This window comes from Lonchura striata, chromosome 19 (assembly GCF_046129695.1).
Source record: "Lonchura striata isolate bLonStr1 chromosome 19, bLonStr1.mat, whole genome shotgun sequence".
In the NCBI taxonomy this organism is placed as follows: Eukaryota; Metazoa; Chordata; class Aves; order Passeriformes; family Estrildidae; genus Lonchura; species Lonchura striata.
Window position 1 is genome coordinate 8,546,146 of NC_134621.1, and position 25,984 is coordinate 8,572,129.

Consider the following 25,984-nt stretch of genomic DNA (forward strand, 5'->3'; position numbering starts at 1 on the left):
ACTGCTTACCCGAGGTGGAAGTAGAAACGGTGGTTGTAGTTGTGCTAGCTGTAGTAGCAGCTGCTGGCAGTGGGGTGAACAGAAATCTCTGAATTGTACCATTTGGCATAGCTGCTTGCATAAGCTGCTGTCCTGGACCAGGTATTACAGTCACACCCTGAGGGATTAATTGTAACTGACCAGTAGTTTGACCTTGTCCCTGAATTACCACAGTTAAGCCTTGACTGCCACCCTAAAAAAAAGTTAATATTGATGTATTAGTGATGTAATTCTTAGACAGGCTCTGCTGAACATCAGAACAATTAGGGGTTTGGATTTCAGAATTCAGTATTTTTATCATATTCCATACTCCTAAAACCCAGAACTAGTATCTGAGATCACAAAATACTCAAGGACTTTTTCAACAATTCTATCGCCAACAGATGACTGGGTTGGAGTTACACATTTTGTGAACCCACAGAACACAACACAACTCTGAGTCTTTGGTGTAGAAACTCACTGAATCACAGACTGGGTTAGGTTGGGAAGGACCTTAAAGCTCACCCAATTCCACCCACACCTTCCACTATCCCAGGTTGCTCTAAGCCCCATCCAACCCGACCTTGGACACTTCCAGGGATGGGGCAGCCACAGCTGCTCTGGGCAAACTGTGCCATGGCCACTTCACCCTCATAGAGAATTTCCTCCCAGTCCCTAATCTAAACCCACACTTCCTTTCAGCTTAAACTCCAAATCTTTTTCCACCTACAAAAACCTTATCTGGCAATGAGCAGTCTGTACATCACAATAATTTATATGAATTATTTATAATCTGAAGAACAGATGTTGTGGTAAATTATAGAAATTTATTTTTACCCAAAAATTGATGCTCAATTTATTTTTTGCCAACAGACCTTCATGATCTGAGCAGAAGTTGTAAGAACTTTTTCCTCCTCTGCTCACAGATACTGCAACTTTTCCTCTGAGATTCTGGATAGCATGAATGAAAACTAGATCTTCACATCAAATCAAAAGAGAAGTAATCAAAATTATGATCTGAATGTCTACAAAACAGACCATACAGAATAATTACACCCCTTACTGCTATTAAAGATTTTTTTCCATGCTGCTGAACACTCCTGATGCCAGTTACCTTACTGGGAAATACAACAGGAAGCAAGAGTTAAAACTTTACTATTAAAACTACTTACTTTGTATTTACTGTTTATTATATTTATTTACAATTTAAGCTGCTTTCAGTCTGTAATTATGCCAATGCTCATCCTAAATGAAGCCAGACACATGAATTTATGGGCACAGGCACTACACTGCTGAAATGCAAAGGCATGATGGGTTAGCACATTTCCACACCCAAGGTTGTCCAGTGCTTTACCTGCCCTTGTGTGAGCTGGGTGAGCTGGGCCATTGTCAGCTTCACCTGGCCCTGCTGCGGGCGAGGGGGCGGTGCTGGGGTCTGTGGCTGAGCTTGTTGAGGGGCTGTTCCAGAACTTGTGATGGTTTTCTGCCCAGTGCTGGAAGAAGCTGTGCTGGTGCTAGAAACTGCTGTTGAGACAGGTTGACCCCTGATTATCTGAGTCACCACTTGCTGGGTCTGACCTGTAAGAGAAGAATTTGAGCTAAGAAACACATTTTCAGCTTTTTAACCATAAGCACAGCAAACCTCCAAGTCACAAATTGCAATGGACTGTGATGGTGATCAGACAGATGAAGCAAACATTGCACTTTGCACATAAATTTTTTTTACAAACCCTTTGTGTGATGGAAAAAACTCTGCAAAATGTTTCCTATTTTAACTAAGGTTGCATGCATATGGAGAACTTCAAAAACACTTGTTTTTTCTCTTTAAGAAAAAACATACAAAAAAAAAGGCTTTCTCAATGCACAATTACTCTGTAAGTTTTTAGAGTTTTTCAGTTTTGTGGGTTTTTTTCCCCACCAAATGAATGGACTTCAAATTAAGTACTACATTTCCCAGTATCAATGATGAATAACGTTGGCAAAGCCTCCAAAACATCCAAAAGCTGAAAAAGGCATAGTCAAGCATCAAAATGAGGGATTTCTGCATTGGGACACAACGACACAGAAGGAATTTATGAAGAAACAAACCATGGATTTCACACTGGGATTTAAAATATTAAAGTGAACCTACTGGCTGGCAGAATACCTTGTTGCACCACTACAGGTGTTCGAATGATGGTCTTGCCAAGGGTGGACTGCTGCAGCGGTGTCCGGATCACCGTCATCCCGGGGCGCAGCGGTGTCCCCTGCACTACCTGTGCACACCAAAGAGGAAACCACCTGTCATCTTGAGGAAAAAGCCCCTGGAATTATGTCCTGAATGGTTTTCCACATGTGTTTTAATTTTCCCAACTGAAGGGAACTGTTGTACCTTGTTAGAATAAAGGATCCATACACACCATTGCTGAGATGAGCCAAAACCATTGGAAAATGATTAGCCAGAACTTTTTAATATCTGCCAATAACTTAAAGTCTACACATCTACATTTTTTTTTGAGTTAAATAACCAGAAAAACATCTTACTTGTGAAGTGCTTGTTGTTCCTAATGTCCCTGTGGTGTTTGGCCTAATGGTTACAGTTGCTGTCCTTGGCTGGAATGAAGTAAAGGTTTGACTTGCACCTGTAGTTGATGGAATGATACCCAATACCTTTTGCTGAACTTGAACCACACCTAATTAAAGAAAAATTGAGAATTCATTAATGACATAATGGCCAGCAAAAGAAGTAAATGCAACTCCAGGGTGGCATTTAGAACAAAAGTCTTCAGGTTTTTAGAATACCTTTGAGCCTTTCAATATTTCTGGGGAAAGCCTTTGTCATATCGTAAAAAGAAGCAGCATTATACTTTGTCAATAGTCCAACTACATTTTAAGTTAAGAAACAGGTATTTTAGAAAAGATTAAGGAAAGTGTGAATCTTTACAAAGATCAGTTTGATGGTAACTGCAAAGAAGTCCTTGCATTGACAGAGCGCCACAAATTAGTGTTATACAACCATTAAAAGCTATAATCTGATTAATTTCAAATGTAGGAAAGCAGTTTATACACCTTTCACCTACAACACTGTGGTGCTGAAGAAAATGGGCAATGCTTCTCCTGTCACCTATGAAATTTCAATACAACATCTGCAGCCTTTATGATGTGCTCAGATGCTAAATATAATGGAGACAGAGAACTGAGCTTTTTCTGTTCAATATACATTCACAAATCTCAAAATATTAAGTCCTCTTCTTGAGGCAAGAATCAAAAAATGCTAATCTTAGTCTGGAGCCAAACTCCTGCTCATCAGTGAAGAGCAGCTGTAGGCATTAATATTTTTGTGAAGAAAGTTGCTTTGTTGATTTAGATAAAAAAAAAAAAACATGCTTCAATTCCACATTGTTCAAAATAAAGCTCCTAATTTTGTGCTAGGAAATGCAGAATACTTTATAAGCAAAAAACTTGCATTTTTCCCCTTACAGAAACAAATATGCAACACAGGGGGAACAAGTTGTAGAAACTTGTATTTATATATATAAAATATATGTTTTTCCCCTTTCATGTCATAGTTTACTTCACTGGGAAAATAGTGTCAAAGGAGAATTAAACAGCAAGCTGGAATACAGTTTTTATTCAGTTCCCTTTGCCCTACCTCCTTGAGTTGATGGCACATTGACGGCAACAATCTTGCTGTTTGCAGGGAGTGGCAGCTTAGTTATCACTTTCCCTGCCATCGTTACTGGGCTGCCTGAGAGCTGGAAGGTCTGCCCTGTGCTGGCAATGGTTGTGGCTGAGGTGGCAGCTGTGCTAGTGGCTATTGAGGCACACAGAACAGGCAGGTTTAGAGCAGAATCATTAGTCAATGAAATGACTGTTTTTCAAGCATGAAACAGCAAACTACAGGGTTACTTTTACTTTTTTTTTTTTTTTAAATGTGTCATGCTTTCTTTGGTAAAGGTTCTTTTTGGAAACAGTATGTTACATCATAGAATGTTTTCATGAATGAAACTGGTACAAAAACTGTCAGTAATTAATGAGACAGGTCAGAAATGAGTCTTCCGAGCAGAAGTCAAAACAAGGAAAAACTAGACAGGTACAATCTGAGAAATGTCCTTCTGACATAGCAAGAGTTAAGAGCAAAGATAACCAGAAATGTAATAATGCTGCATATCTGGAGGAGATGTGATGTGTATAAAGATGTGATGCATACACAGGATGAACTCCAGCAATGTTCCTTCCATGACAAATGATTCCTTACCTGTTGAAGACTGGCCTTGCTTAACCCAAGTAGCAAAAGTCTGATGGAAATTCTTGTTCTGTTGGAATGTTACTGTAGCTGGAGACCCCACTTTAGTGGTGAGCACCACTTTGGTTCCTGTGGGGACTGGGCCTGTCAGAGGACCCACCACGACTTTCTGGGGTGTGGAGACTGTGGTTGCAGTGCTGCTGGCTGTGGTGGCTGCAGAGACCACACCTCCTGCAGGGATCTGCTTCTGCTGTTCCAGCCGTTTCTATTTAGAAAAAAAATGGAATAAAGAGATAATTAGTATTTTGGGTTTTTACAACATCAACATTGTCTCTATCCAGTATTGAAAGATAAAGGCCTCTGGTAGGATTTTAGTTCAAATGGTAGAGGACTGAAGAATAGGTTCCTTGATCTCCAGAACTAGAAATCTGCTTAGAATACACAGCCAGAAATTTTCCTTTATAACAACTTTAAAATCCTTGCCTTATGTTAATTTCATGGCACATTTTACTTAAAAAAAACCACACAATGTATTCATTTGTTTCAGATTAATCAGAAGGGTTTAAAAACCTTTAAAAAATATCCATCTATATTTGGCTTTGACCATGTGCATGCATCTATGTCCGTAATTGGTACATCATCATCAACACAGAGTTTACTATTAGCATTCCTATATTTAGAGCTTCCCGCACTGAGATCCTGCCAGTTAGAGAAAAAACCAGACTGTATCATTCTGTTTCACCACTGAGAATGCAATTTTTAAAACTATTCTTTTAAATTTAAATCCAGTTTTCAGCCTGCTTAAAAAAATTAGGTTCAAAATCCCTTACCTTACCCAGTGACCTTCTGTGCTGTAACTGTTGAAAAAGCATATTTAATCTAGAGAGCCCCTTAGTGAAGGGATGTATCAGCAGGCTCTTCTAAAATGTCAACTAATCTAACATTTTTTCCCATGTTACTGGAATTGTATCTGTATTTATCTAATTTAAATTCCAGCACTATATTGCAGTAATGCCTACAAATCAGAAGCACTTGTTCACTACTAATGAGTTTTTGTCAGGATAGATGGAATGAAGAAGGAATATGTTGAGAAATAGGAAAGTTCTTAATAATGTATGTGAAATACCAACATGGCATTAGATTTCATTGTTTTAATTGCATACATTTAAATATAAATACATATACATATTTACATATATTTAGATAAAATTATCAGTGTGCTTAAGTCAGATAAGCTAGAATAAAATCAAAATATTCAATCTGAGTGAAGCATGAAATGCAATTGTATTCCCAAGTCAGCTGTATTCCAAGGCAGCTTTCCACCACACACAGAACACTGAGAAGCTTACCTGGAGATGGGTGCTTCCCAGCCTTCTTTAAAATGGAAGCAAATTAAACCTTTCTAAAGTGTTATAAATGATGTGGGTGAAAAACAGGCAATCCAGAACAAGCCTTTGCTTTAACCCTGTTTCAAAATAACAGATGTATACAGTGGCAGCAGCATTTTTTGATGGCTTAATCTGCAGTTGGAACTATTTGAGAAATGGTGTAAGCACGGGATAACTTCATTTCCCAGGCTATGATGCATGTGGTGAGCAGTGCAGTTGCTGACTGCTGGGACGACCAACAGCTCCCCACCTGCTGGGCAGCCAAACGTTGGTGTTTTAGCTGAGCCTCCAATTGGGCCTTGAACTCCTCTGCCTTCTTCTGTTCACTAACCTTAGCCTGTTGTTCAACTGCCTGTGCCTTTTCCTTCTCCACCCTGCCAAAGACACAACCAAAAGTAAGTTATACCACCACATAAAATCCAACCTTCAAACTGCATTTTGTTTTATACAGTTTAACTGCTCTTGTAAGAGCAACCGTCAAGACAGAGGATCACTGAAAACCTGGTCACAGCTTTAAAAGTATTTTGAAATAAACTACTGAAGTTGCATACAACATCCCTGAAATGTCCTGATGCTAAACTACTGCAACACCTTACAGGAAACAATCAAAACTGGAATTTATAATTACATCTGAGACTGCAAGAAACCCATGGTAATAATATACATTTAAAATTGTTCTTTCCAAGAGACTCAAAAATGTTGCTCCAACTGGAAGCACATGATACTCAAAATATGCATCTTATGACTTGAGTATTCTCAGGCTCAATTTACTTGTACACAGTCATTTTCTCTGGATTATAGAAGTACTTAACAAATACTGTACAAAGTCATGCCAAAAGCAGACTACAGCTGCACTACAGTAATAACCTTTTAGCATTTAACGGTAGTTAGTTCATAAGCATAGAAAGATTAATATAATATTAGTTCTAACAAATCTGAAATATCTGCATACCTTACTTTTGGTACCAGCAAATAGTTCAGCTTTGTAACTTTAAGCTTGACTATCAGTACCAAAAGGCCCAGTAAAAACATAATACACATGTGTTTCTAGTGATCATAGTGACCAGATTTGTGTTCTCTAGGGCAACTTTTATTTAACAATCACACAAATGAAGACTACTTTCTTTAAAAGCTCACTTTACCTTTCAGCAAATGCCCTGATCTCCCACAGTTCCAACTCCTCCTCTGCTACCCAAGTTTCCATTATAACAGGGCCTGTTTGCTTGGGTGTTTCTGGCCTTTTTGGCCTGAGGGCACTTGATCGCAGTCCCTTCCTCTGGGGTGTTGGAGTTTCTTTAGAGAGCAGTCAAAACACACACATTAAGCTACACCATAAAACGAAATTGAAGTGTACACCAAGATTTAGTGATGTTTTCAGTCCCATTTTATAAACAAAGAGGCCTTTCAGCTCCAGATAAATAATGTCCATTTGTTAAATGCAGCATTTGTTTGCCTTAGGTAAATTAATTGTTTGTGGCAAGCTGCATTATCTCCCTTGATGGGTTGAATTAGCATAAAGATCCAGTTACCTCAATTTCTCTAGATTACAGTGGATGGGGGAGGGAAGTCTAAACAAATAAACAAATTAACAAACAAACCTTTTGGAGCCTCTGGTACACCAATGGGACAAATGATTTTTCTTATACAGTACTCTGACCGGATCCCATATGGACCGACATCTCTCCGCTTGATTATTTCTGTTGTTGTAATTTCAGTTTCAGTTGTTTCTGCAACAAATTAGTCCCAGTAGATTAATAACAGAAACAAATAAAGCTAAATATCCAATCAACCCAATGTACTCAAGGCAAAGAAACAGCAAACAAAATTCAAATGCCACAGCTGACAGTGAGCCTTTATAGAAATGTTTTGAGGGAGTGTAATACTCAGAATTTACAGCAAAAGCTTTTGCAAAGAAAAACAGAAATTTAAAATAACAATACCTGTCCTTGTGGTTCCTCCCCCAGGTGGAGCTTTTGTTGCCATATCATCCCACTTGAGACATGCCCACAATAACCTCAACATCAGGCTCACTCCAGCCAATGATTTGACTGTTTGGAGTCGGTACCTAATAACAGAATATAAATTATATTTAAAAATAAATTTAAAATACCAAAACAACAGGACAAAGGATTTCCATGATACTTTTACTGAACAATATAGAAAACTGAATAATAAATAGCAAAATTTGCATATTTGGGAATAAACATCACAATAAATAAACTATCACTTGTATTTTAAAAATCAATTAATTTCATCACATCCTAGACTTCTTCTCAAAAATGTAAAATATGTACCTCCAAGTGATCCCAAAAGTTGGTCTTGGGGATGGATATGGCCAGATATCCAAGGCAGGCTTTGCATTGTAATTGAAATAAGGAACCTCTCTGATCCCTCCTCTCCTGGCCAGCTTTTTTAAGTCATCATTGGGTAAAACAAATATACTTTTTTTACTGCTTTTGGTAACAAATTTCCTGTAAGATGGCAAGGCAGTTCCAGAACGAGTTTTTTTGGGTCTTGTGAATTTCATTAACTTCACTTTGTCTTTTGTGGAATATTCTTTGCTGACAGTCATGGAAGTCACCAATGTGCCTTCTGGGGTGGTCAGTGAATCAGTGACTGTTGTAGTAACCACTGTTTTACTGTGCTCCTGGACAGAGATGACATCAGAGTTACTTTCTGAGGTTGGAGTGGTGAGCTTGGTGACAGTGGTGGTGGTGACAGTGGAGATGGCACAGTTTTCTGTAGAGGAAACAACTGTGGTTTTCTCATCGCTGGCAGCTCCAGTCTCTGCAACCTTAAACACCGTTTTGGATTCTGTGGACACAGTTGAGGTTGTGGTAGTCACTTCAGTAATAACAGTTTTCATTTTACTTTCTCCATTAATATTTTCCATTTTATATGTCTGTACCCCGTTCTGGTCAGCAAAGTGACTGCTCAAGCTGGATTCTTCACATGAGGTTACAGGTGATGGAGCAACTTTCTTCTCCTCAATTGCTTCAGTTTCCATAGATTCTGTTTCACTGCTCAGGTTATTTTCTTTACAGACAGGCTGTGTTGGCAGGGAAGCACAGCCAACACTGGCAGATCTCTCAGGAGAAAGCTGATTTTCTTCAGTTTGCTGCACACACTTGGGAACTTCATCTGGTGGCTGAAGAGTCTCTCCAGACTCAGGTGAACTCTGCAGATGTGACTTTGAGTCCATGTTCTTTTTATCCTTTGTGTCCTCTCCCATGATGTCACCATTCATGAATGGTTTTACTGAAGATTCCTTAAAAGTTAATGGTTTTATTTCATGTTCTGGAATGGGTTTATTAATATTATTAACTTTAGGTTCAATATCACCCCCTGCCTTAGCTTCACAGGTATTTTTCACTAAGCAGTCATCATTTGATAATGCTTTAATGTCATTGTCTTTTCCATTCATTTGAAATGATGATTTTTCTTTTTCTGTCTCAGTTTCTTCATCTTTATTATTCTTTTTGTCAGTAAGAGTATTTACATTTGTCTGATCAAGATATTTGTTCATGGCATCTGTGTCCGCTTTCAGTTCCTGACCTTTCTTTTGACCATTAGCCTCTGTTAGTTTAGAGCTCAGTAAATCCTCATTATCATCTCCATCCATGTGTTCCAGAGTTTGGCTTTCAAGGTTTCTTTCAGAAATCAGCCCTGTTTTAAATGATTCTAGATCTTTATTAGCTGATTTTTGCTGAAGTATCAACTTTTCAGACTTACTTTCTGTCTTCACAGGAGCAATTTCTTCCTCCATTTCACTTTCTTGAGAGGATGTGGTTTCCATATGGCTTTTAATCATACAATTGTTTTCTGGATCTTTGCTTTGCTGTTCAGAATTCCCTTCTGAGTCTGCTTTTTCAAGAGTGCCCACAGCTTCTCTTCTACAGCTGCTTTCAGGTACCACTGGTCCTAAGTTTTCAAGTTCTCGCTGAGACACTCTGGTAATAGGTAGCTTTTGCTTCAAGGGTTTTTCATTTGTTTCTGAAACATCCCATTTGATTCTGCCTTCTGCACTGGTCTGTTTCAAGCCATCCACTAAAGAGCTCTCAGACTGTCCAAGAGCCTCTTGTCCTTGACACTTATCAGCAGTTGAAGGCTCAGGGTTGTTTTCTCTGCCATCATTCTGAACAGAGCTGTCTCCTTCAGAGCATTGAGGGGTGTCTTCATCCAGCAGCTGGCCCTCTTTTGAGAGCCTGTTTGACAAAGGCAAAGAAGGTTCATCTTCATCCCCAGTTTTGGTACAGGAGATGCTGCTGATGGGCAAACAGTCCTGTTCTGCATCTTCGGCTTGGGTCTTGTCTGAAGTGTAGCTTTGATCTTGGGAAGAAGAGTCAAACTGGCCTCCTCCTTCCCCATTCCTGGTTTGTAGCTCATCTGTGTTTTTCTGGGGGCTCACAGATCGAATGCCCCCAGTTTTAGCACCAGCCTCCAGCTTAATCTTTTCTAGACGCTGTTTTTCTTCCAGTGTAAACTGTTTTATTCGCCGCTCCAGGAGTCCATCTAATTTTGATGATTTTACTTTCCTTTTGTAGCAAGTCCTTAAATGAAATCCCTCACTGACATTGATTATATCCCGCTTACAATGACTTTCCTCATCTTTTATGGAGGATTCAATTTTCACATCATCTACATCCATAGGTTCTTCTTTGATGACTTTATCATTTTCACCATCGATGTCTTTTTCCACTGTGAAGAAGAAGTAACTCTGAGTCAGTGAGCTCCCCAATAATGAATACAAATTATATTTTTACATTAAGTACTAAGAAATAAATGGGGCTTTTAGCATATTAAAAGATTTCAATTAAAAAAGGAACAAAAGCTTCAGACACTGCTACAATGGATAACAGGCAATCATTTTACTGAGACATTTTAGATGTCTTGACAAAATCTGTTACACAGTTTTTCACTAGTTATTTCTGAGGTTCTGTGCTTTTACTCATGCAATAAAATGAGTTTCACAATAACAAAAGGTTATCACCTGTGTCTTTTGCATGCTCTAAGTTTTCAGAAATTGTGTCAACTTCTAATTTTTCTTCATGCAACTTTTCTTCTTTTACTTGGACTTTCTCCAAGGTTTCTGAAACATCTGCTTTGTCTTTTGCTTGCAGATCTCGAGAATCCTTTGCTCTGTCTTTCTCTGGTTTTACCTTAGTTGTACCTTTTCGTTTATCCAAGCTGCATTTTTCATCTTCGCTCTTTGCTATTAATAAATTAAATTATTTCAATTATCCATAGTATTTTTTGGACTCTGCCACATTTGAATGCATGTTAGTTTACCTCTCAAATAATTTGCACACCATTAGTGAAATTCAGAAAGAGAATTAAGCATCTAGTGATAACACCATAGATTAAACAGTGAACTACTGAACATATATATACATGCCCTCAATATTTAAGATGTAATTTTTTTGGTTTTGATGCTCTACATAACTTTTATCTACCTTTAATTTAAATAAGGCTATACAAAGATGCACAAGTATTACACACAACATAACTGAAACAATTTAATGTAGCTACAAAATGTCTGTGTAATCTGAACAGGTTACACTGACAAGATTACCAGATATCCACAAAAGCATTGCTGGAAAATTACTCCTAAAGTCTCCTCAAGAAATATCACACAAATTAATCTGCAGTTAAAAAAAAAAAAAAAAAAGTAACCAATGCAGACACTTACTTGACAGCAATTTCCTGTAATTTGCATTAGTATTTCCTGGCAGTTTGGGCATAAACCTGTGGACATGGGTTTTACTAATCCAACTCCAGCCACCATATCCTGTTACCCTATATTCTTCTCCTTTTTGCTTCCAAACCTATAAATATTTTTTAGAAAGTAATATTAATGATGCTATTTGCTGCATTATTAATGTTTATAGGAGTTTTTGAATCAACCTGTATGCTTGTTAGAAGTGCAAAGAACTGCCCCAACAAAAGTAGTTAATATCTACTACAGGAGAATATAGAAGTTTCTACAGTAGTTCCCATCATATTATATAATCTTCCAAAGGCTGGATATTTTGGGTAGAGAAGTGGCACAGACACAGACAAGATACCAATAACCCCCTAGAAGCTTCCATTAGGAAAGGCTGCATTTGCAGACCTGTATCTGTCATTCAGGCAGTGTCAATAAGAGCATGACACAGATCAAATTCAGTTCAGACCAAGATAATATGCTTGAATACATGGCCATGGTTCCTACTTCCACGTAGGAGTAATAAAAGGACATGAACACTAAGCTTAAATGAAAACACAGAATCAGAAATCAACAGTTTCTGTGATTCCTTTGTTCCTCCCACAAAAGAAACCCTCACCTGGTGTTTGACAGGAAATGTGTATTTCACCCATGTAGCTTGTTGCATTGTTTCTTCTTCTTCTTGTTTTCTCTCTTTTTTTTTCACTTTCTCCTTTTCTTCTCTTTCTATTGCTGTCATTCTGCGTAATCTAATCCATACAGATTTAAGTGTATTTAAGTACAGCATCTTGCAAGCAAATATAAGATGTCAACAGCACATAATACCCCTTTGAATAAGCTTAAATGTCTGAAGTTAAGAGGAATGCCCACTATTGGGTTTTAGGTATTACTTGTAACAGGAACATCTCTTTTTTTGTTATTTCAGTGAGGCAAACACAGCTGGATGCAATTGTGTCTAACACCAGACACATCTATTTTCTGCTCCTATGACAAAACAAGAGACAAAACTCAGACTCCACTGAACTGAGAGTGTTGAAATTTGCTCTTCTGCTCTCCCAAGTTTTAGCAGCTTTGAGACTGAGGCTCAGATAAAACAAATGCAGGAGCAATGATGCTATAAAAATATTGTCATGGTTTTTCAGTGTTTCTGTTTGAGAAAATACACTTTAAGTGCTGAATGACTATTTCAATTTAAATACAATTCTTACAGGCTTAGAGGAACTAGCAGTTGCAAACCAAAGTAAAATTTTCGTATCCAAGAATATTTTAATATTTATTAATTTTACCTCGTGTGCCCCAAGGATTCCCGCCAGATGGGCAGCATGACAACTGGTTTGATTGCACACTCCAATATAGCCAGTGCTAGTGCAAATTCTCTGGGTTTGCTGCACATCTGAACAGCCTTAATCCAGTTAGACCTAAATTGGAAAAAAGAGAATGATCTGAAACATATAAATGCACTAATACAGCTTGCCATTTTAAGAAGACTTCATGGCAGGATAAAAGCTCCTGTAGTAATACTTTACTCAAATGTACAACCCTTTTAGTCCCATCATAAACACACATTATGTTTTATCAGAGTGAAGCACAGTGCTTGGAAATCACAGCTTTGAAAAAACAAAGACTATTGTTTATTAACATTGCTAGTAAAACCACAAGTAAAATATGAGCATACGTATTTCCATTTATTCATTTACCTGTGGGAAGCCCAATTAGGGTGAAGGAAGGACGCTGGGATATTGTTTTCTAGCTGAATAATGGTCAGCCTCAGGGTGGATATGGTGAGAACTTTGGAGCCATGCACAGACCCGTTCCACTTGAACTCTCCAGCTGGAGTCAGGCAGAATTTGTGTGAGAGGTGTCGCCTCTTGTCGTGGTCCTCCCTGTGCTGGTGCTTGTTCAAAGCAAAGGAATTGGTGGCATATTGATTGTGGTAAACACGGTACTTCCCCTCCTGCCCCAGTTTGAAATAGTTGTTCATATTTCCTTTAATCACAACGTCCTTCTTGGTGCTCACTCGGGAGACTTCACCTTGAGAGTTGACCACCAGAACCTTATGAAAGAAATATTGGAAACTTTTCAGTGAATCTGTAAAGTAATTCCTTCTATTTACTTATTTAAGATTTAGGCTTCAAATGTCTGTCTATAAAAGAATAAAAATACCCTGCACCAGTGTGTAGAAACAACTGTTTATCCAATACACCAATATATGTATTTCACTGTCTGTCTACAGAGTTAGGATATTCCCAGATCCACTTTAAGATTAAAGAAACACCATCCAGGCTTCTCAGACCAGAGGAACCTGTTTTGCTGTTCTGATTGTGCCTATGGAGGGAGAGAGCTCTGGGAAAGCAGCTTTACTAAACTCAGGTAAGCCTGCTGTGAACCCCCTCCTTGGTACATCACAGAATTCAGACATGCAGCTAAGGAAACAAGTATCCTAGACTTTGAAAACATGGTATAGATAACATCACTGGACTAATTTGTTCGTCAGTAAATTCATTAAGTGTTAACTTACACGGAAAATCAATTAACAAAAATAAAATTAATATACCAAATAATATGCAGACAATTAACTGCAAAAAAAAATCCCAACAGTTGAGCATTTCCTTCCTGGAAAAACTGGGCTACTTAAAAAAAACAGAACCAAAACAACAAAAAACCCAGTCATACAAAACAACTACACCCCTGTGCACTGGCTCACTGTCATCACTCTGTAGAGAGCACTCAAGAGAGCAAACGAAATGGGGGGAAAAAGCTTCCTGTGATATTTCAATTTTACCATTTAGTAATTTATTATTACTGCCTTTTTTAAAAAGTACCTCCACTGCCTGAAAGAAATCACTTTTTTAAACTTTTCAGTAAAATTTAGTATCCTTTAAAGAAATTAACATTTTTTTATAGTTCTTTGAGTCTTCCAAGATGTACACAAACCTCTCTGGTTTCTTTATATAACTTATTTGCTTCATTTGATGCAGCAACAACCTGCTGGCTTTTCATCTGGCTCAGTTTGCTATCTGGATTTCTCAATCTGGTGAGCATCCGTGTCGAGCCTGGCGTGCCCTTCCCTGCACCTGGAGAATCACTTCTGTCACCATTGGATTTCTCTCCTGCCCAGGAATAAAAAAGGCTTTTAAAACAAACTTAAGAATTGGAAGTTTTCTATTGATGTATGGAAGTTACAAAAAGAACAGAAAGTTTAGTGAAAATATGCATAAAATGGAAGCTGGAGATCCTTATCATCCTTATTATTATTAACATAATTATCATTATTCTTACCTATATCTTCTGAAGCCTGGGATCCCCTCTCTGCATTTTCAGCATCATCAAGAGTCTTAATGGAGTCATTCTGGCCAGAGCCCAGCTCGCTGCCACTGCTGTTCTCAACATCTGCCTGTGGAGGTGCAGCAGAACCACTGCTGGGGATCATCTGACCAGTTTCCTCTACAAAAGAACAACTTCAGTTTTAGTTTTTTCTTTTGAATTGGATCAATGCAACGTTTTAAAGTTTTCATCAAAAAAAGGCAGATGAAAATGTTTTGCTGGACTGGAGAGAAACACATAGAAAATATTAATTCCCTTCAGAGCACTGTATCCACAAAAGTGTTTTTTCTTCTGTTTTAAGCAGTTTCAACTTCTACATCTCTGAAGAACTGAAATTCATACCTGTATTTAAAATATATTTGTATTTCACCCAAGACAGTTTTTTTCTATAGATGGACACACAGATATCCCTGAGACAGTTTTACATTTAGAATTCATAAAATTTGGTCTTCCTGAAGCATCTGATTTTCTCTCTTTTAATTTTCTTGTGCTTTAGCTGTTCCTCAGAGCACACACCTTTCAGTTTGCCTTGCTTTCCAATGAGTCTTTGATCGTCTCTTCCTCAGCACCTTAATTCTCATGAATCTCAGAGATTCCTGTTCCACTGCCATCACTCTAAATATCAGCCCACTTAAAGTATCAGCCCCTTCCTGATCTGATGGGTCTTGATGTGGCTTCAAATGAGTTGCTGGTCCTCAGCTGTCCTTGTTGCTGTGTCTTGACAGCTCTGGACTTCGTTGTCCCCTTCCCTGTTGTGCTGATATTTTTGACTAAATACCATTGAATTGCAGCTACCTTGAAATAAATCCCTCCACCCTCCAAGTAGGAACAAGCCCCCATCCCTCAAAACAGCAAACCCAGCAATGTCTTCTGGGCTTAGAGCCAAAGGAAGACAGTTCAGCTGTTTAAAATCTACAAGATCTGCCTGTTTCTAGAATTCTTCCAAAGCATCAGAGATTCTGATGTTAAGAGAAGTGACAGAACAAAATCTGTTTTTTGTGAAATATTCACTCCTAGCAGAAGGATGGATCAGATAAATATTCTGGAATTCTTAGAGGATTCCTAATCTGAATGCGTCTTGATTTCTGACTGTGCCAAATGGGTGACCACCACTGTCTGATCCACTCCCCTTTTTACTATAAGGAAAAATGGACCTGTTTCCATGGCTATTTGGTGGAGAGTGGAAGCACCCAAACCAGACTCTTAATAAAGATTATTATCCAAATTGTACTTAACAAGGATGGTAACAGACATTCTCATCTACCTATGCATTTTACTCATATTTCCCCCCTCTTTTGGGGATAACTGCCTCAGTGATCCTGGTTCATTATCTCTCCTGTCTCTGAGAGTCTCAAACTGAAATTTCATAGTATGAACACAAACATTGCTGTGGATACAGGGAACCAGACAGGAGGAAAAACCCTCTCCAACACTTTCCTACAGAAAAAGAGCCCATGAATATACAACTCACGTAGAAGCTTTGGAAGGAGAAAAGTACTTGTGAAAGTATAATAAATAATGATAAATATATAAGTGAATCTTTAAAATAAAATACAAACCCCATAAAGGTGTCTGAAGCAAAATTATAGTTTGCATCTTTTCCATTAAACCTCTATACAGTTATTTTAACTTTAAAAGGGAATAAAAAATAGGAGATCTGGCAAAAATATTTGGTCATGTATCTAAAATATATAGTTTTTGTCTTGTACATCAGGGCATTTTCTGTACTTAAAGAGTATTATTATGAGGCTTGCAGATTACAGATTAATCTTAGCTTTCATTCTGTCCTCCTGTACAGAAAGTTTATTACAAGGTTTGGATGCATTGACTTTCATAAGATGAGAAGTTGCAGACTGTGACTGCATGGAGAACTATTTCTGTAGGAGAGAAAACATTTACTACCCCTTTTTAAAACATAACACATCGAGTATGCTCACATCACACATATTCAGATTTTTAAGAACTGAGAATAAAACTGAAAATAAAATCCTGATAATTTTAATGTTGATCAGCTGTTTAGAACAACATTTAGTTATGTAGTAAATCCTGTAATAGAATATTATTTGAAATGTAATATAATTTTAGAATAGTACAGTCATACTTCACGTTACATCGAATCAACTCCCACTTATTCCTAAAGCAAAAGTAAGTTTGTCTGATTTTAAATAGCGTATATTATTATCTTTGAGTCACTGACATGGCAGAACAAAACATGTTAAAATACAATAACCCTTGTGCTTATAATTCTGAAATCTGTTCAAACTTTCCAGCATGACAATTTTAACCTTAACATTTCAGTGCAATGGTTTATTCTTGTGAATGAAAATGCTTTGTTAGTAATTTACACAGTAAATGAGAGATTAAAATAATAAACAAGCCAGCAACAAATTAGATTTGAAATAAACTTTGAGAGGATGCTAACAATCATTACGGATCACTATGGAAAAACAAAATATACAGAAAATAGAAAATAGAAAATAAAAAGCTTAGCTATAGTCATCTTTGGAAGGCATGGAAACAAATGCTAATGTCATGGAGGACCACAAATTTCAAGCACTAGTTGCAAGAAAATTAACTTTGAAATGTTAATAATGACAACGTAGCAGTAAAGGATGGCACTGCAAGCAAACAGCATGAGTGATATACGCTGGGAATGGTTTTAGTGGACAAATCAGAGAGAAAAACAGATTCCCCAAATTACAGAGGCATTGGTAACAGTGCCTTCTGTACCTGAGAGTTCCAGAGGGAGCTCTGATGCCACCTTCTTCTCTGCCACGTTGTTGCTATCAAGGGTTTCTGACTGACACCCCACTGCGTCCTTCCCTTCAGAGCAACTATTCTCTCCTGCAGAAGGATTTGTGGTGCTGTCATCAGTGCTGGAGGTCACAGAGTTACTTTTATCCCCAAGGGCTGTTGCCTCTACAGTAAAATGCACAACAAAACTTTAGGGATGTTCTTTATTATGTCTTAGGATGTCATTTGGCATCATCCATAGAAAGCAACTTCAGCAGCTTTGCTTGTTTGATAATGCTGAAAAACAGCAAGCTTTTTCCCTTCCTTTTTTCGTTATGAGATGGTATTGCCTCAGAATTAAAGAACAAACCAACTGTGATTAAGTTAAAAATTGTGGCTTTCTACAAACATGCTGATCACAACCTGTAAGTGCCACCAGTACCTCAAGGCAGGATATCTAGGAGCCAGCTGTATAAAAGTAGGAAAGTTGGTGAAATTACTTAACGACTCCAACAAAGCACAAAGCAAAAAGGAACTGACAAATATCACCTATCACAGAAATACCTTGGAGAATCATACAAAGAAAGTATTGCATCAACACCTAAATAAATGTGGGGTTCTCTTCACTTAAATGGAGCTGTTAACGCACAGTCAGTTTCTTTACCTTCTGTTCTCTCTTTTTCCACATCTTGCTCACTGTGTGTTTCCTCAATTTTATCCTGGTCTCCAGATTCTTCCTTGTCTCTCTCAGCATCTGTCTGGTCATTATCAACATCACTTTTGGCCTTTTCTGCTTCCTCATCTCCTGTATTTTTATCTTCCACTATTTCTCCTTTTCTTGCTCTGATAATGTCCAAAATTTCGTCTACAATATAAAGCATCTTGTCAGCATGAAACAACAAACCACCTACAGAGCCACAAAGCACAAATAACATGACATAAATCCTGCTTCTGATGTAAGATAAACTAGATTTGATTCAAAGTGCAGCATCTATTCCCATTACACAAAATATTCCTACCATTTGCTGCAGAAAGGAAAGACTTGTTGCTGCCCCTTGCTTTGTTTGTAAGGTCTTCTGTCACATCCATGTGCCGATGAATTTCTTCACGCATCTCGTCCAGGGTTTTGCATAGGTCAGCTTCCCAGTAATCCTTGTCCAGGCATTCAATTAACTCTGCCAGCTGGATCTTTGTGCTGTAGTACCAGATCTTCTTATCCTTCTCACTTTCTGAATCTTCCTCTCTGTAGGAGTATTTAAAAAATATTGATTTTAAAATATCTGGATAAATGACAAAAATTGCTATCACCTGCTTTCTGCAGAGCACTACAAAACGTCAATACCTGAGTGCGAATAAACAAATCACATTGCTCATATGCACCCAGTTTAATATCAATATTCCTTTCTTGTTTCCTTCCCTTTCTTCATCGCCTCAGTTCTCATGGCAACTTCCTCAGGAAAGCTTTGAAGTCTCCTTAAAACTGGTTTGTCCAATCTGACAACAAGATGTATTCTTATTATGTTTACTATTTCTGTAACCAGTAATTTACTACTAAGTCTGAAATAATTTGTAAGTCCAGAATCCATAATGGTAGCTTCTAATAGCATATTCAGGAAAATACACAGTTAGAAAATTCAAAGTATAGAATGTCACATTCATAAAATATTTTATATTGGCATCCTAGAGCACCCACCTGTGAGAGAGCACCAGTAAGGAATGAGTCATAATACAGCCCCTTTGAAAAGATCAAGGGATTTCCACATTTTCAATCTGCAGTACTCATGACCACATGAATCCAGAATTATTGGTGCTAACAGCACCTCAGCAGGGCCACAGAGCCAAGGGAGCTCCAGCAATACCCCAGGTAACAGGCTCTCCTGGAGCCTGCAGGGCACAGGGAGGATGCTCCAAGTGGCTCTGCAGCTGCTGGATTTCAGCTTGGCTTGGTCCACCCTGGAGAGCAGCAGTAGCCAGATCCAGACTGGCATGAGCCCATCCACTCATTTCCACAGCACATCCCAGTGCTCCCCACACCGTGTGGGTGCCACTGATTGCCAGCCTGGCCCTCACCTGGGCAGAGGAACTAAACTATTGCTGCACTTGCACCCCCTGTTCCAGCACTGCAGGCCTGTGGCTCACTGAGAACCCTAAGCCAGAGTGCTGACAGCAATGGGAAGCTGACTGTAAATCTCAAAGATCTGCCCTTGTGGGCTTTGTTGCAGGTTCCTCTCTACTGGTTCCCTTCCTGTAGCTTTTACATTAAAAATGGCACAAATTGGCTTCAGGGATTCAGAAGGACAAACAACCTTAAGGCAACTTGATTGTTGTTGATCTACTGCCTCCCACTCTGTATTTGTGAATATTTGCAACTCAAACAGAACACTACTGAAATAAGGTGGTTGTGAAGTTAATATAGGCAGTATTATACAAAATTCAACTACTAACTTGTCACAACCATTATTACAGAACAGACTTTTGGTTTTGATCATAAAATCTGGTGTTCTGCAAAGAAACTTGCATCTCTCTCATAAAGGCCTTTGCTCATGAAAAGCAACTTATTCTGCTTCACCCATTTATTCCTCTAAACTGCCAAAATCCCATTAGTTTTAACCACACCAACCTGTTACATTTGACAAGTTTTCTCAGAAAACAGCTCATTTCAGAAAGACTGTCATGTACAACACCAAAATCTAACAGCTGAACACTGACAATCATTCAACTCTATGGAATATTCTAGGCCTGTAAACTTCCATGTCAAAGAAAAATTACTGTTTAAGCCATGTTTCCTCTAAACCAAGAGTTATTTACTAACAACAATAGGAATGACAGCACTTTCATTACTGGTGGTGAACAAAGGCCACAGAGGAGGAAGATAAAGGCAAACATCCAAAAACCAAGATGGGGGGGGATATGAGAATGCAAGAATAGAGCTTTACACAGTGAGAGGAAATAAAAGGATGAAAAAAAAATGCTTAACTACAAAGGACAGGGAATGTGTGCCTTCTGAGCTTTCCCTGGCAAGTGCCCAAGGGAAATGGCAAGTGCAAGACCCTGGTAGAGCAGCAGTTGTAAGGCTCCTGTACTCCTGTAGAATATGATGCTGTTATTATTCTATTTCTTAACTGACCAAAAAGGGAACTTGAATCTTTCATTTTGAACCCCTCTTGTTGTAGCTGTTACAGGATTACTTGCTAGAGAGATAATGCCATTTATACATCCTCTTATATGACCTAGATGTGCAACAATATAAACGCTTTATATAGAATGAGAGAATCACTTTGGCTGGAAAAGACCTTTGAGATCAAATCTGACAATATATTCTCATCTCTCCAAGAGGAAAGGCTGTGCCTGCATCCATCTGCCAGAGAAGCATCTTGTACATATTGCTTCTATTTTCATGGTGATCATCCAAGTGTTTTCTTATTTTCATGTTTCTCCCCATTCAGCAAAGCTGAGACTGCTCCTGGTGCACTAACGCAGCCAGGGTGAGTATATGTGTCACCTGAACATCCTAAGCAGCATCTGGCTTTTCCCTTCCCATCAGCCCCTTCTATTTTAGGTTTGCAAGGTTCCATTGGACTGAAAAGCAATTAACTGCTGTTTTCAGTTTCCCTGGATAACTCAAGGAAAAGCCTTCAGCACCACTAAAAGTTTGCAGTATTGCAGACCAGTAAACCCTGAGGCTCAGTGTGCAGCTGAGACATCAGACCACCAAGAGTATTCTGCAGAAAGCACCTAGAACTGATCCCTCCATGTGTGATTTGAGTTCTGCCCATTAAAGAACTGCTCAGATAATAATCTAGAGACAGACAATAAGGCTATCCAAGAGTATTTTAATACCCTTCTACTTCATTTATATCAGGGTTTGAGCATAAAGTTTGTTTTGAGCTGAAGACTATCACAACCTTAACAAGAGAATTTCAGGAATTAAAGAGTTTTCTCTTGAAAAAGCACAGACAGAATGTGAAATGGCACAAACTGATTGGTCTGTGTGCTTACACCAAACTCATCTCTGGCCAGACTTCTTTCCAAGATTCAGATGTGTGCCAGGGGAAGACTTGGAGCACACAGCAGGAATCATTCCATGCAATCCATTTTGGCCAACTTAGATAAGACTTAAATTAACGATTATATAATTCCAACTAACTTTCCCTTAACATCTTCTTGTGTTTACTAAAGGGACACAACTTTTATCCTCTGAAGAGATCAGAGGGGCTGTCATAAAAAGATGGAAATATCCAAGGCTGCACAAGGACCAGTTCCCAACATTTTTCTCGGCCAGTGCAGACAGATTTGCCAGCTTGGTGCTGGACAGGGGGACTCAGCTGAGTCACACACAATATGTGAGGGAGAAAAGAATCACATGACTATTTCCTACCTCTTTCAGCCTCCTTGGCTGCCAGGAACTATTCACTGGCAGGCTACAGAGACAAGTTTAAAAACTGATAAAAGTGACCTAGAAGATAATCAAAACTTTCATGTAAGGTGATATCAAAATATTTAGTACTAGTAGTAGTCGCAGATACATCCTAAATTCCATTATGATAAAGTTGGAAACTGAAGAATTCAGGAAAATGTTTAAAGCAATCTATTCAAATGAAGACCCAAACCCTTGTTAATTAACTGGAGAAAATAGAGGAGGACTCTCTAAGAACATAAACAGCATGACAAATCTTTCAGAAAAAAAGCTGAAACTGCTTTTGTCTGTTGAGGAAGATCCATACAACTCAGGAATAACAATGTGTGTCCTATTTCTGCTATCAAAATGAAAGCCGAACAGTGTTTCATTATCTTCTTTTGCAGATAATTGCTAAATCCAAAGCATCTCAGTATTTCTATGATGATATACTTGTTAAAACACTGCAGCAGTTTAGAAGGACAATGCAAGTCAAAGTCCCAAATTTCCTGAGTTAATAACTTGCAAAATAATCTTCACAAGTAAAACAAATGCAATTGACCCAGAAGCATTATCCTTAATTTGTAAACAGCTTGAAACAAAAACATCAAGAATTAATTTGCTCTTGGCCTGTTTTTTGTTTTAATCTTATTGATATTTGTTCATGAGGAGACTCCTTCAGTGTCCATTTTTCCATCTCTGTGAAACAGAAGAGGTGGAAAATAGAAACAAACACACAATGATGGGCTTAAAACAGGCAAGTGATGGAAATAAAAGTATCAGGGAACAAACCTACAAAACCCTTTAAAAGGTAGGAAAACCAGCAGTAGGTTGGATTTATGACATTTAAGGGGGGAGAGGGGAGAAGAAGTAAAAAGCTCTGAAAACCCTTTTGAGAAACAAAACCACCAAAAATTTAGGATTTCAGTTCTCTAATCCTCCTGGGCAGAATTTCAAATTGGTATTTGTGCAGATTATTTTTAGATCTATTAGTTTCCTCTGATACATTTGATCACATGGCATTGGGGAATATACTCTATTCCTTTTAATAAAGTTGATATGATAATATAATTTCATGAATCTCAGGTTTTAGCATTTGGCACTTATCCCTTAAGTTACCCTTCAGTTATCCAAGATATCAGGTGTGGTTTGATCCTGTTCAGTGTGTATATATAAATAAATAAGTAAATATATGCAAAAAGTTGGGTTTGCAATACAGCATGCTTATTGAATTTGAAAAATGAAAGTACAGAGTTTAATGTCTATGTGAGTTATTAAAGTTGCATTTCCCTGGAATTAAATTGTGCACTACTTTTGCCCCCTTATGATACAATTTGCCCACAGAACACCTAAAAGCAATACAAAATATTGTTTTTTAAAAATTCAATACATTTAACTTCTGAAGATGTCTCTTCTAAATGCAGTTAAAATTACTACCAATGTGCTAGAAAGAAACAACTCTCACACGTGCAGATTTCAAAGGATCACGAAACACCTGCATGATTCATTTTAGTTTGAAGTATGTTGAAGTATTGCCTGTATCAAAACCTTCTGAACATCAAATACTCCACTTCACTGGGAAAAAAAAACATTGTTTCACAGATCAAGTTTGGTTAAAAATAATTACCTATCTGCCTACATACAGGGAGGAAACAAAGTCTGCTCATTTATCTCAAAATCCTCAGTCATGTGAATTTTTTAATGTTAATTCCCAGACCTCTGCCAGTACACGAGAGCAGTGAAGATAAAACCATCTTTAGAATAACTTTTTCCTCAAGAGTTTGAGGGGGAAGATACAAAACCAAGGCAGAGGTAACCCTAAATTATTAAAGCACAAGTAACTAGAGCAAAAATAATCCCAGTTACGTGTCCTTTACAACCAGGCTCTTTGTGAAAATCAAAATTTCAACACATTTTCTGAAAACAAAAGGTAGGAAATTCTGTATGAAGCGATGGAATAATTGGGATATCAGCAGCTTCAGGTGCTCATCACATCCTGGTGAACCACCTCAATGATCCACCCTTACTGTGGAGTATAAACATGCAGCATATATATAGCAAAAAAGAAGAGTATAAAAGATTCCCTGCATCCTTTGAAAGGTTACTTGGCATTACTGTGACATTTATAACACAGAGAAACTAAAAAAGATCAAACATGGACTCCTTTTTTAAGAATATGAAAGAAGAGCACAGGAAACAGAGCAGAGATAATTAATACTTAAAGCATCAGCTGACAATACTCCAGAGAAACAGCCCCACATTTTAAAGGAATACCATGAGCCCTTAGAAGTGTCTTCTTTGCAAGATGTAACACCATCAGCAGACCTCACAGTCCCTTTTAAACACACTGGCTACTATCTTAACATTCACTGTAACCTGCTTTGTATGAAATTATGTTAAGGTACCCAGCTGTGGTTTATTTTCTCTGTAACACTGAAAGGAAAATTGTGTTTCTGTGTTTTGAAGCTCTGCTAAAACCTCTATTTCTCCTAATTTAACAATAGCATTGATCTTACTTAAATATTGTTTCTCCTCCACTATGAGAACAATTAGATAAGAACAGTCTTTTATGAGAAAACCAATCTGAGCCATTTTCCTGTGAAAAATTAATTTCAGATTCAACTTTTCAGGTAAAATCCGGGGCACAATGCCCTCACTAGCAAAGGTTTGATTCCTATTAATATTTTGAGGTACATTTGTATCTTGAGACCAACCAGTAACAAGAAATTGTGTGAAACACACACAGTACCTCCCTTGAAGAGAGGCATGATTTTCTACAGTGACTTTCTCTGCACTACAGAACAACTTTCAATGCAACATTTTCTGCATTTCTAGGAACAATGAATTCCTTTGAGCACCTCTGAAAGTTTCAGCTTCAAAGGCAGAGCATAAAACTGGTACCAGAACCTGGCAGCAAAACACTGCTTAAGCAGGTGACAGACCACAAGTGGTCTCCTAGACACCATATAATCATAAAAAGAATCAAACTTCTTTTCAGTAATTTCTACAAGAAACTGGGGAGTTTTCATTAGTATTCCCTTTCTTTGCCTCACATCCATGTGTTTTAGGCACATTACTATTAAGCCTGAGGTCCTGTTTTTATGTCCTTTTTATGTATAGATTATAAGAATAGTAATTTTGGATAAATATGGATTATTTATATGGTCTTTAGTAATCTCCTTACAAAACAGCAAACAACAGCTTTATCTAAAGAAAGAAGAATTTTAAGATGGTAACAGCAATTTAAATATTTAAATGATGTATTAAAACCATGATATTATTGTTCAGAAACTATGCAGTGATTAGCTCACTTACATGATGATTCTCCTGTTCAGGAACCAGTATTTCCGCCTGTGCCTGTCGTATCCAATAGGTTCGTGTCGGATGTACGGTTTGTTTTTTTGGATTTCAGCCACACAGTCAGTCACTCCAGGCACCTTATGTGCCACGCAGACCTCGCACTGCCACTCGTCTTCGGGCACCTCCTCCAGGGGGGGTTTCACACACTCCAAGTGGTACACGGCCGAGCAAGTCTCACAGCAAAGCAAATCCCCAAGTTTGTGACAAACCCTACAATGATCATCATACTGAATAACACCTTCTGACATTAACTCCTCACGTGCAATGTTTGTGGTAAGAAACTGATCCACTAAGAACTGCAGAACTTTGATTTTATTCTCTACTGGTCCATAAGGATAGTCCTCTGTCTCTTGGTAAGGAAGAACATGATGGTATTCCTTGTCACTCTCACAATATACCCGCAGAACCTCTGGCCACGTCATTCCATCTATGAAATACAAAGTGGAATTAACGCTATCTTTGAGGTCAGCAGGTCCAAAGGTAGTATTTGAAGTGTCTTCTTCACGTAAAACTGCTTTTAACAGCACTATATGCATCTCTGCCATAAGTGTGCACTGCTCTTGACTTACCAGAGCAGCACAGAAGTCCTCAAAACGAAAAGGAGAGAGGCGCAAAACAGTGCCAAAGTTCCTTAGTACCTCATAGATGGCAATAACATTCATTATGTGCTCACTAGGCACCATTAAGTCCTCTGAGGATTTAGGAAACTCCAAGGGTGGGATATCTTTTTCTTCCAATATTGGAGAACGAGGACGATGTGCTCTCTGTCTTCTCCTACCTGGAATAAGAAACAACAGTAAGAATTTTGCTGTTCACAGGTCAACATGTTTGAACAT

The 25,984-nt window shown here is 38.2% G+C and overlaps 1 protein-coding gene across 9 annotated transcripts in view; it reads right to left on the reverse strand.

The window, feature by feature from the left end:
- Nucleotides 1-25,984, reverse strand: part of BPTF (bromodomain PHD finger transcription factor) — a 51,797-nt gene that overhangs the window by 14,387 nt on the left and 11,426 nt on the right. For 2 of the 9 annotated variants that reach the window (XM_021537116.3, XM_021537125.3), the window contains exons 2-23: nucleotides 25,104-25,926; nucleotides 18,412-18,635; nucleotides 18,057-18,257; nucleotides 17,390-17,578; nucleotides 14,615-14,779; nucleotides 14,270-14,445; nucleotides 13,033-13,388; nucleotides 12,622-12,753; nucleotides 11,955-12,084; nucleotides 11,321-11,456; nucleotides 10,622-10,843; nucleotides 7,926-10,329; nucleotides 7,572-7,696; nucleotides 7,230-7,358; nucleotides 6,774-6,924; nucleotides 5,882-6,005; nucleotides 4,256-4,508; nucleotides 3,650-3,811; nucleotides 2,542-2,690; nucleotides 2,150-2,273; nucleotides 1,373-1,596; nucleotides 10-232 (exon numbers count right to left, since the gene is read on the reverse strand). In XM_021537116.3, the coding sequence (XP_021392791.3) occupies nucleotides 10-232; nucleotides 1,373-1,596; nucleotides 2,150-2,273; nucleotides 2,542-2,690; nucleotides 3,650-3,811; nucleotides 4,256-4,508; nucleotides 5,882-6,005; nucleotides 6,774-6,924; nucleotides 7,230-7,358; nucleotides 7,572-7,696; nucleotides 7,926-10,329; nucleotides 10,622-10,843; nucleotides 11,321-11,456; nucleotides 11,955-12,084; nucleotides 12,622-12,753; nucleotides 13,033-13,388; nucleotides 14,270-14,445; nucleotides 14,615-14,779; nucleotides 17,390-17,578; nucleotides 18,057-18,257; nucleotides 18,412-18,635; nucleotides 25,104-25,926 (6,822 nt within the window). The remainder of the gene's footprint in view (nucleotides 1-9; nucleotides 233-1,372; nucleotides 1,597-2,149; nucleotides 2,274-2,541; nucleotides 2,691-3,649; nucleotides 3,812-4,255; nucleotides 4,509-5,881; nucleotides 6,006-6,773; nucleotides 6,925-7,229; nucleotides 7,359-7,571; nucleotides 7,697-7,925; nucleotides 10,330-10,621; nucleotides 10,844-11,320; nucleotides 11,457-11,954; nucleotides 12,085-12,621; nucleotides 12,754-13,032; nucleotides 13,389-14,269; nucleotides 14,446-14,614; nucleotides 14,780-17,389; nucleotides 17,579-18,056; nucleotides 18,258-18,411; nucleotides 18,636-25,103; nucleotides 25,927-25,984) is intronic. The other 7 variants (XM_021537144.2, XM_021537135.2, XM_077787387.1 and 4 more) reach the window with 6 other exon arrangements.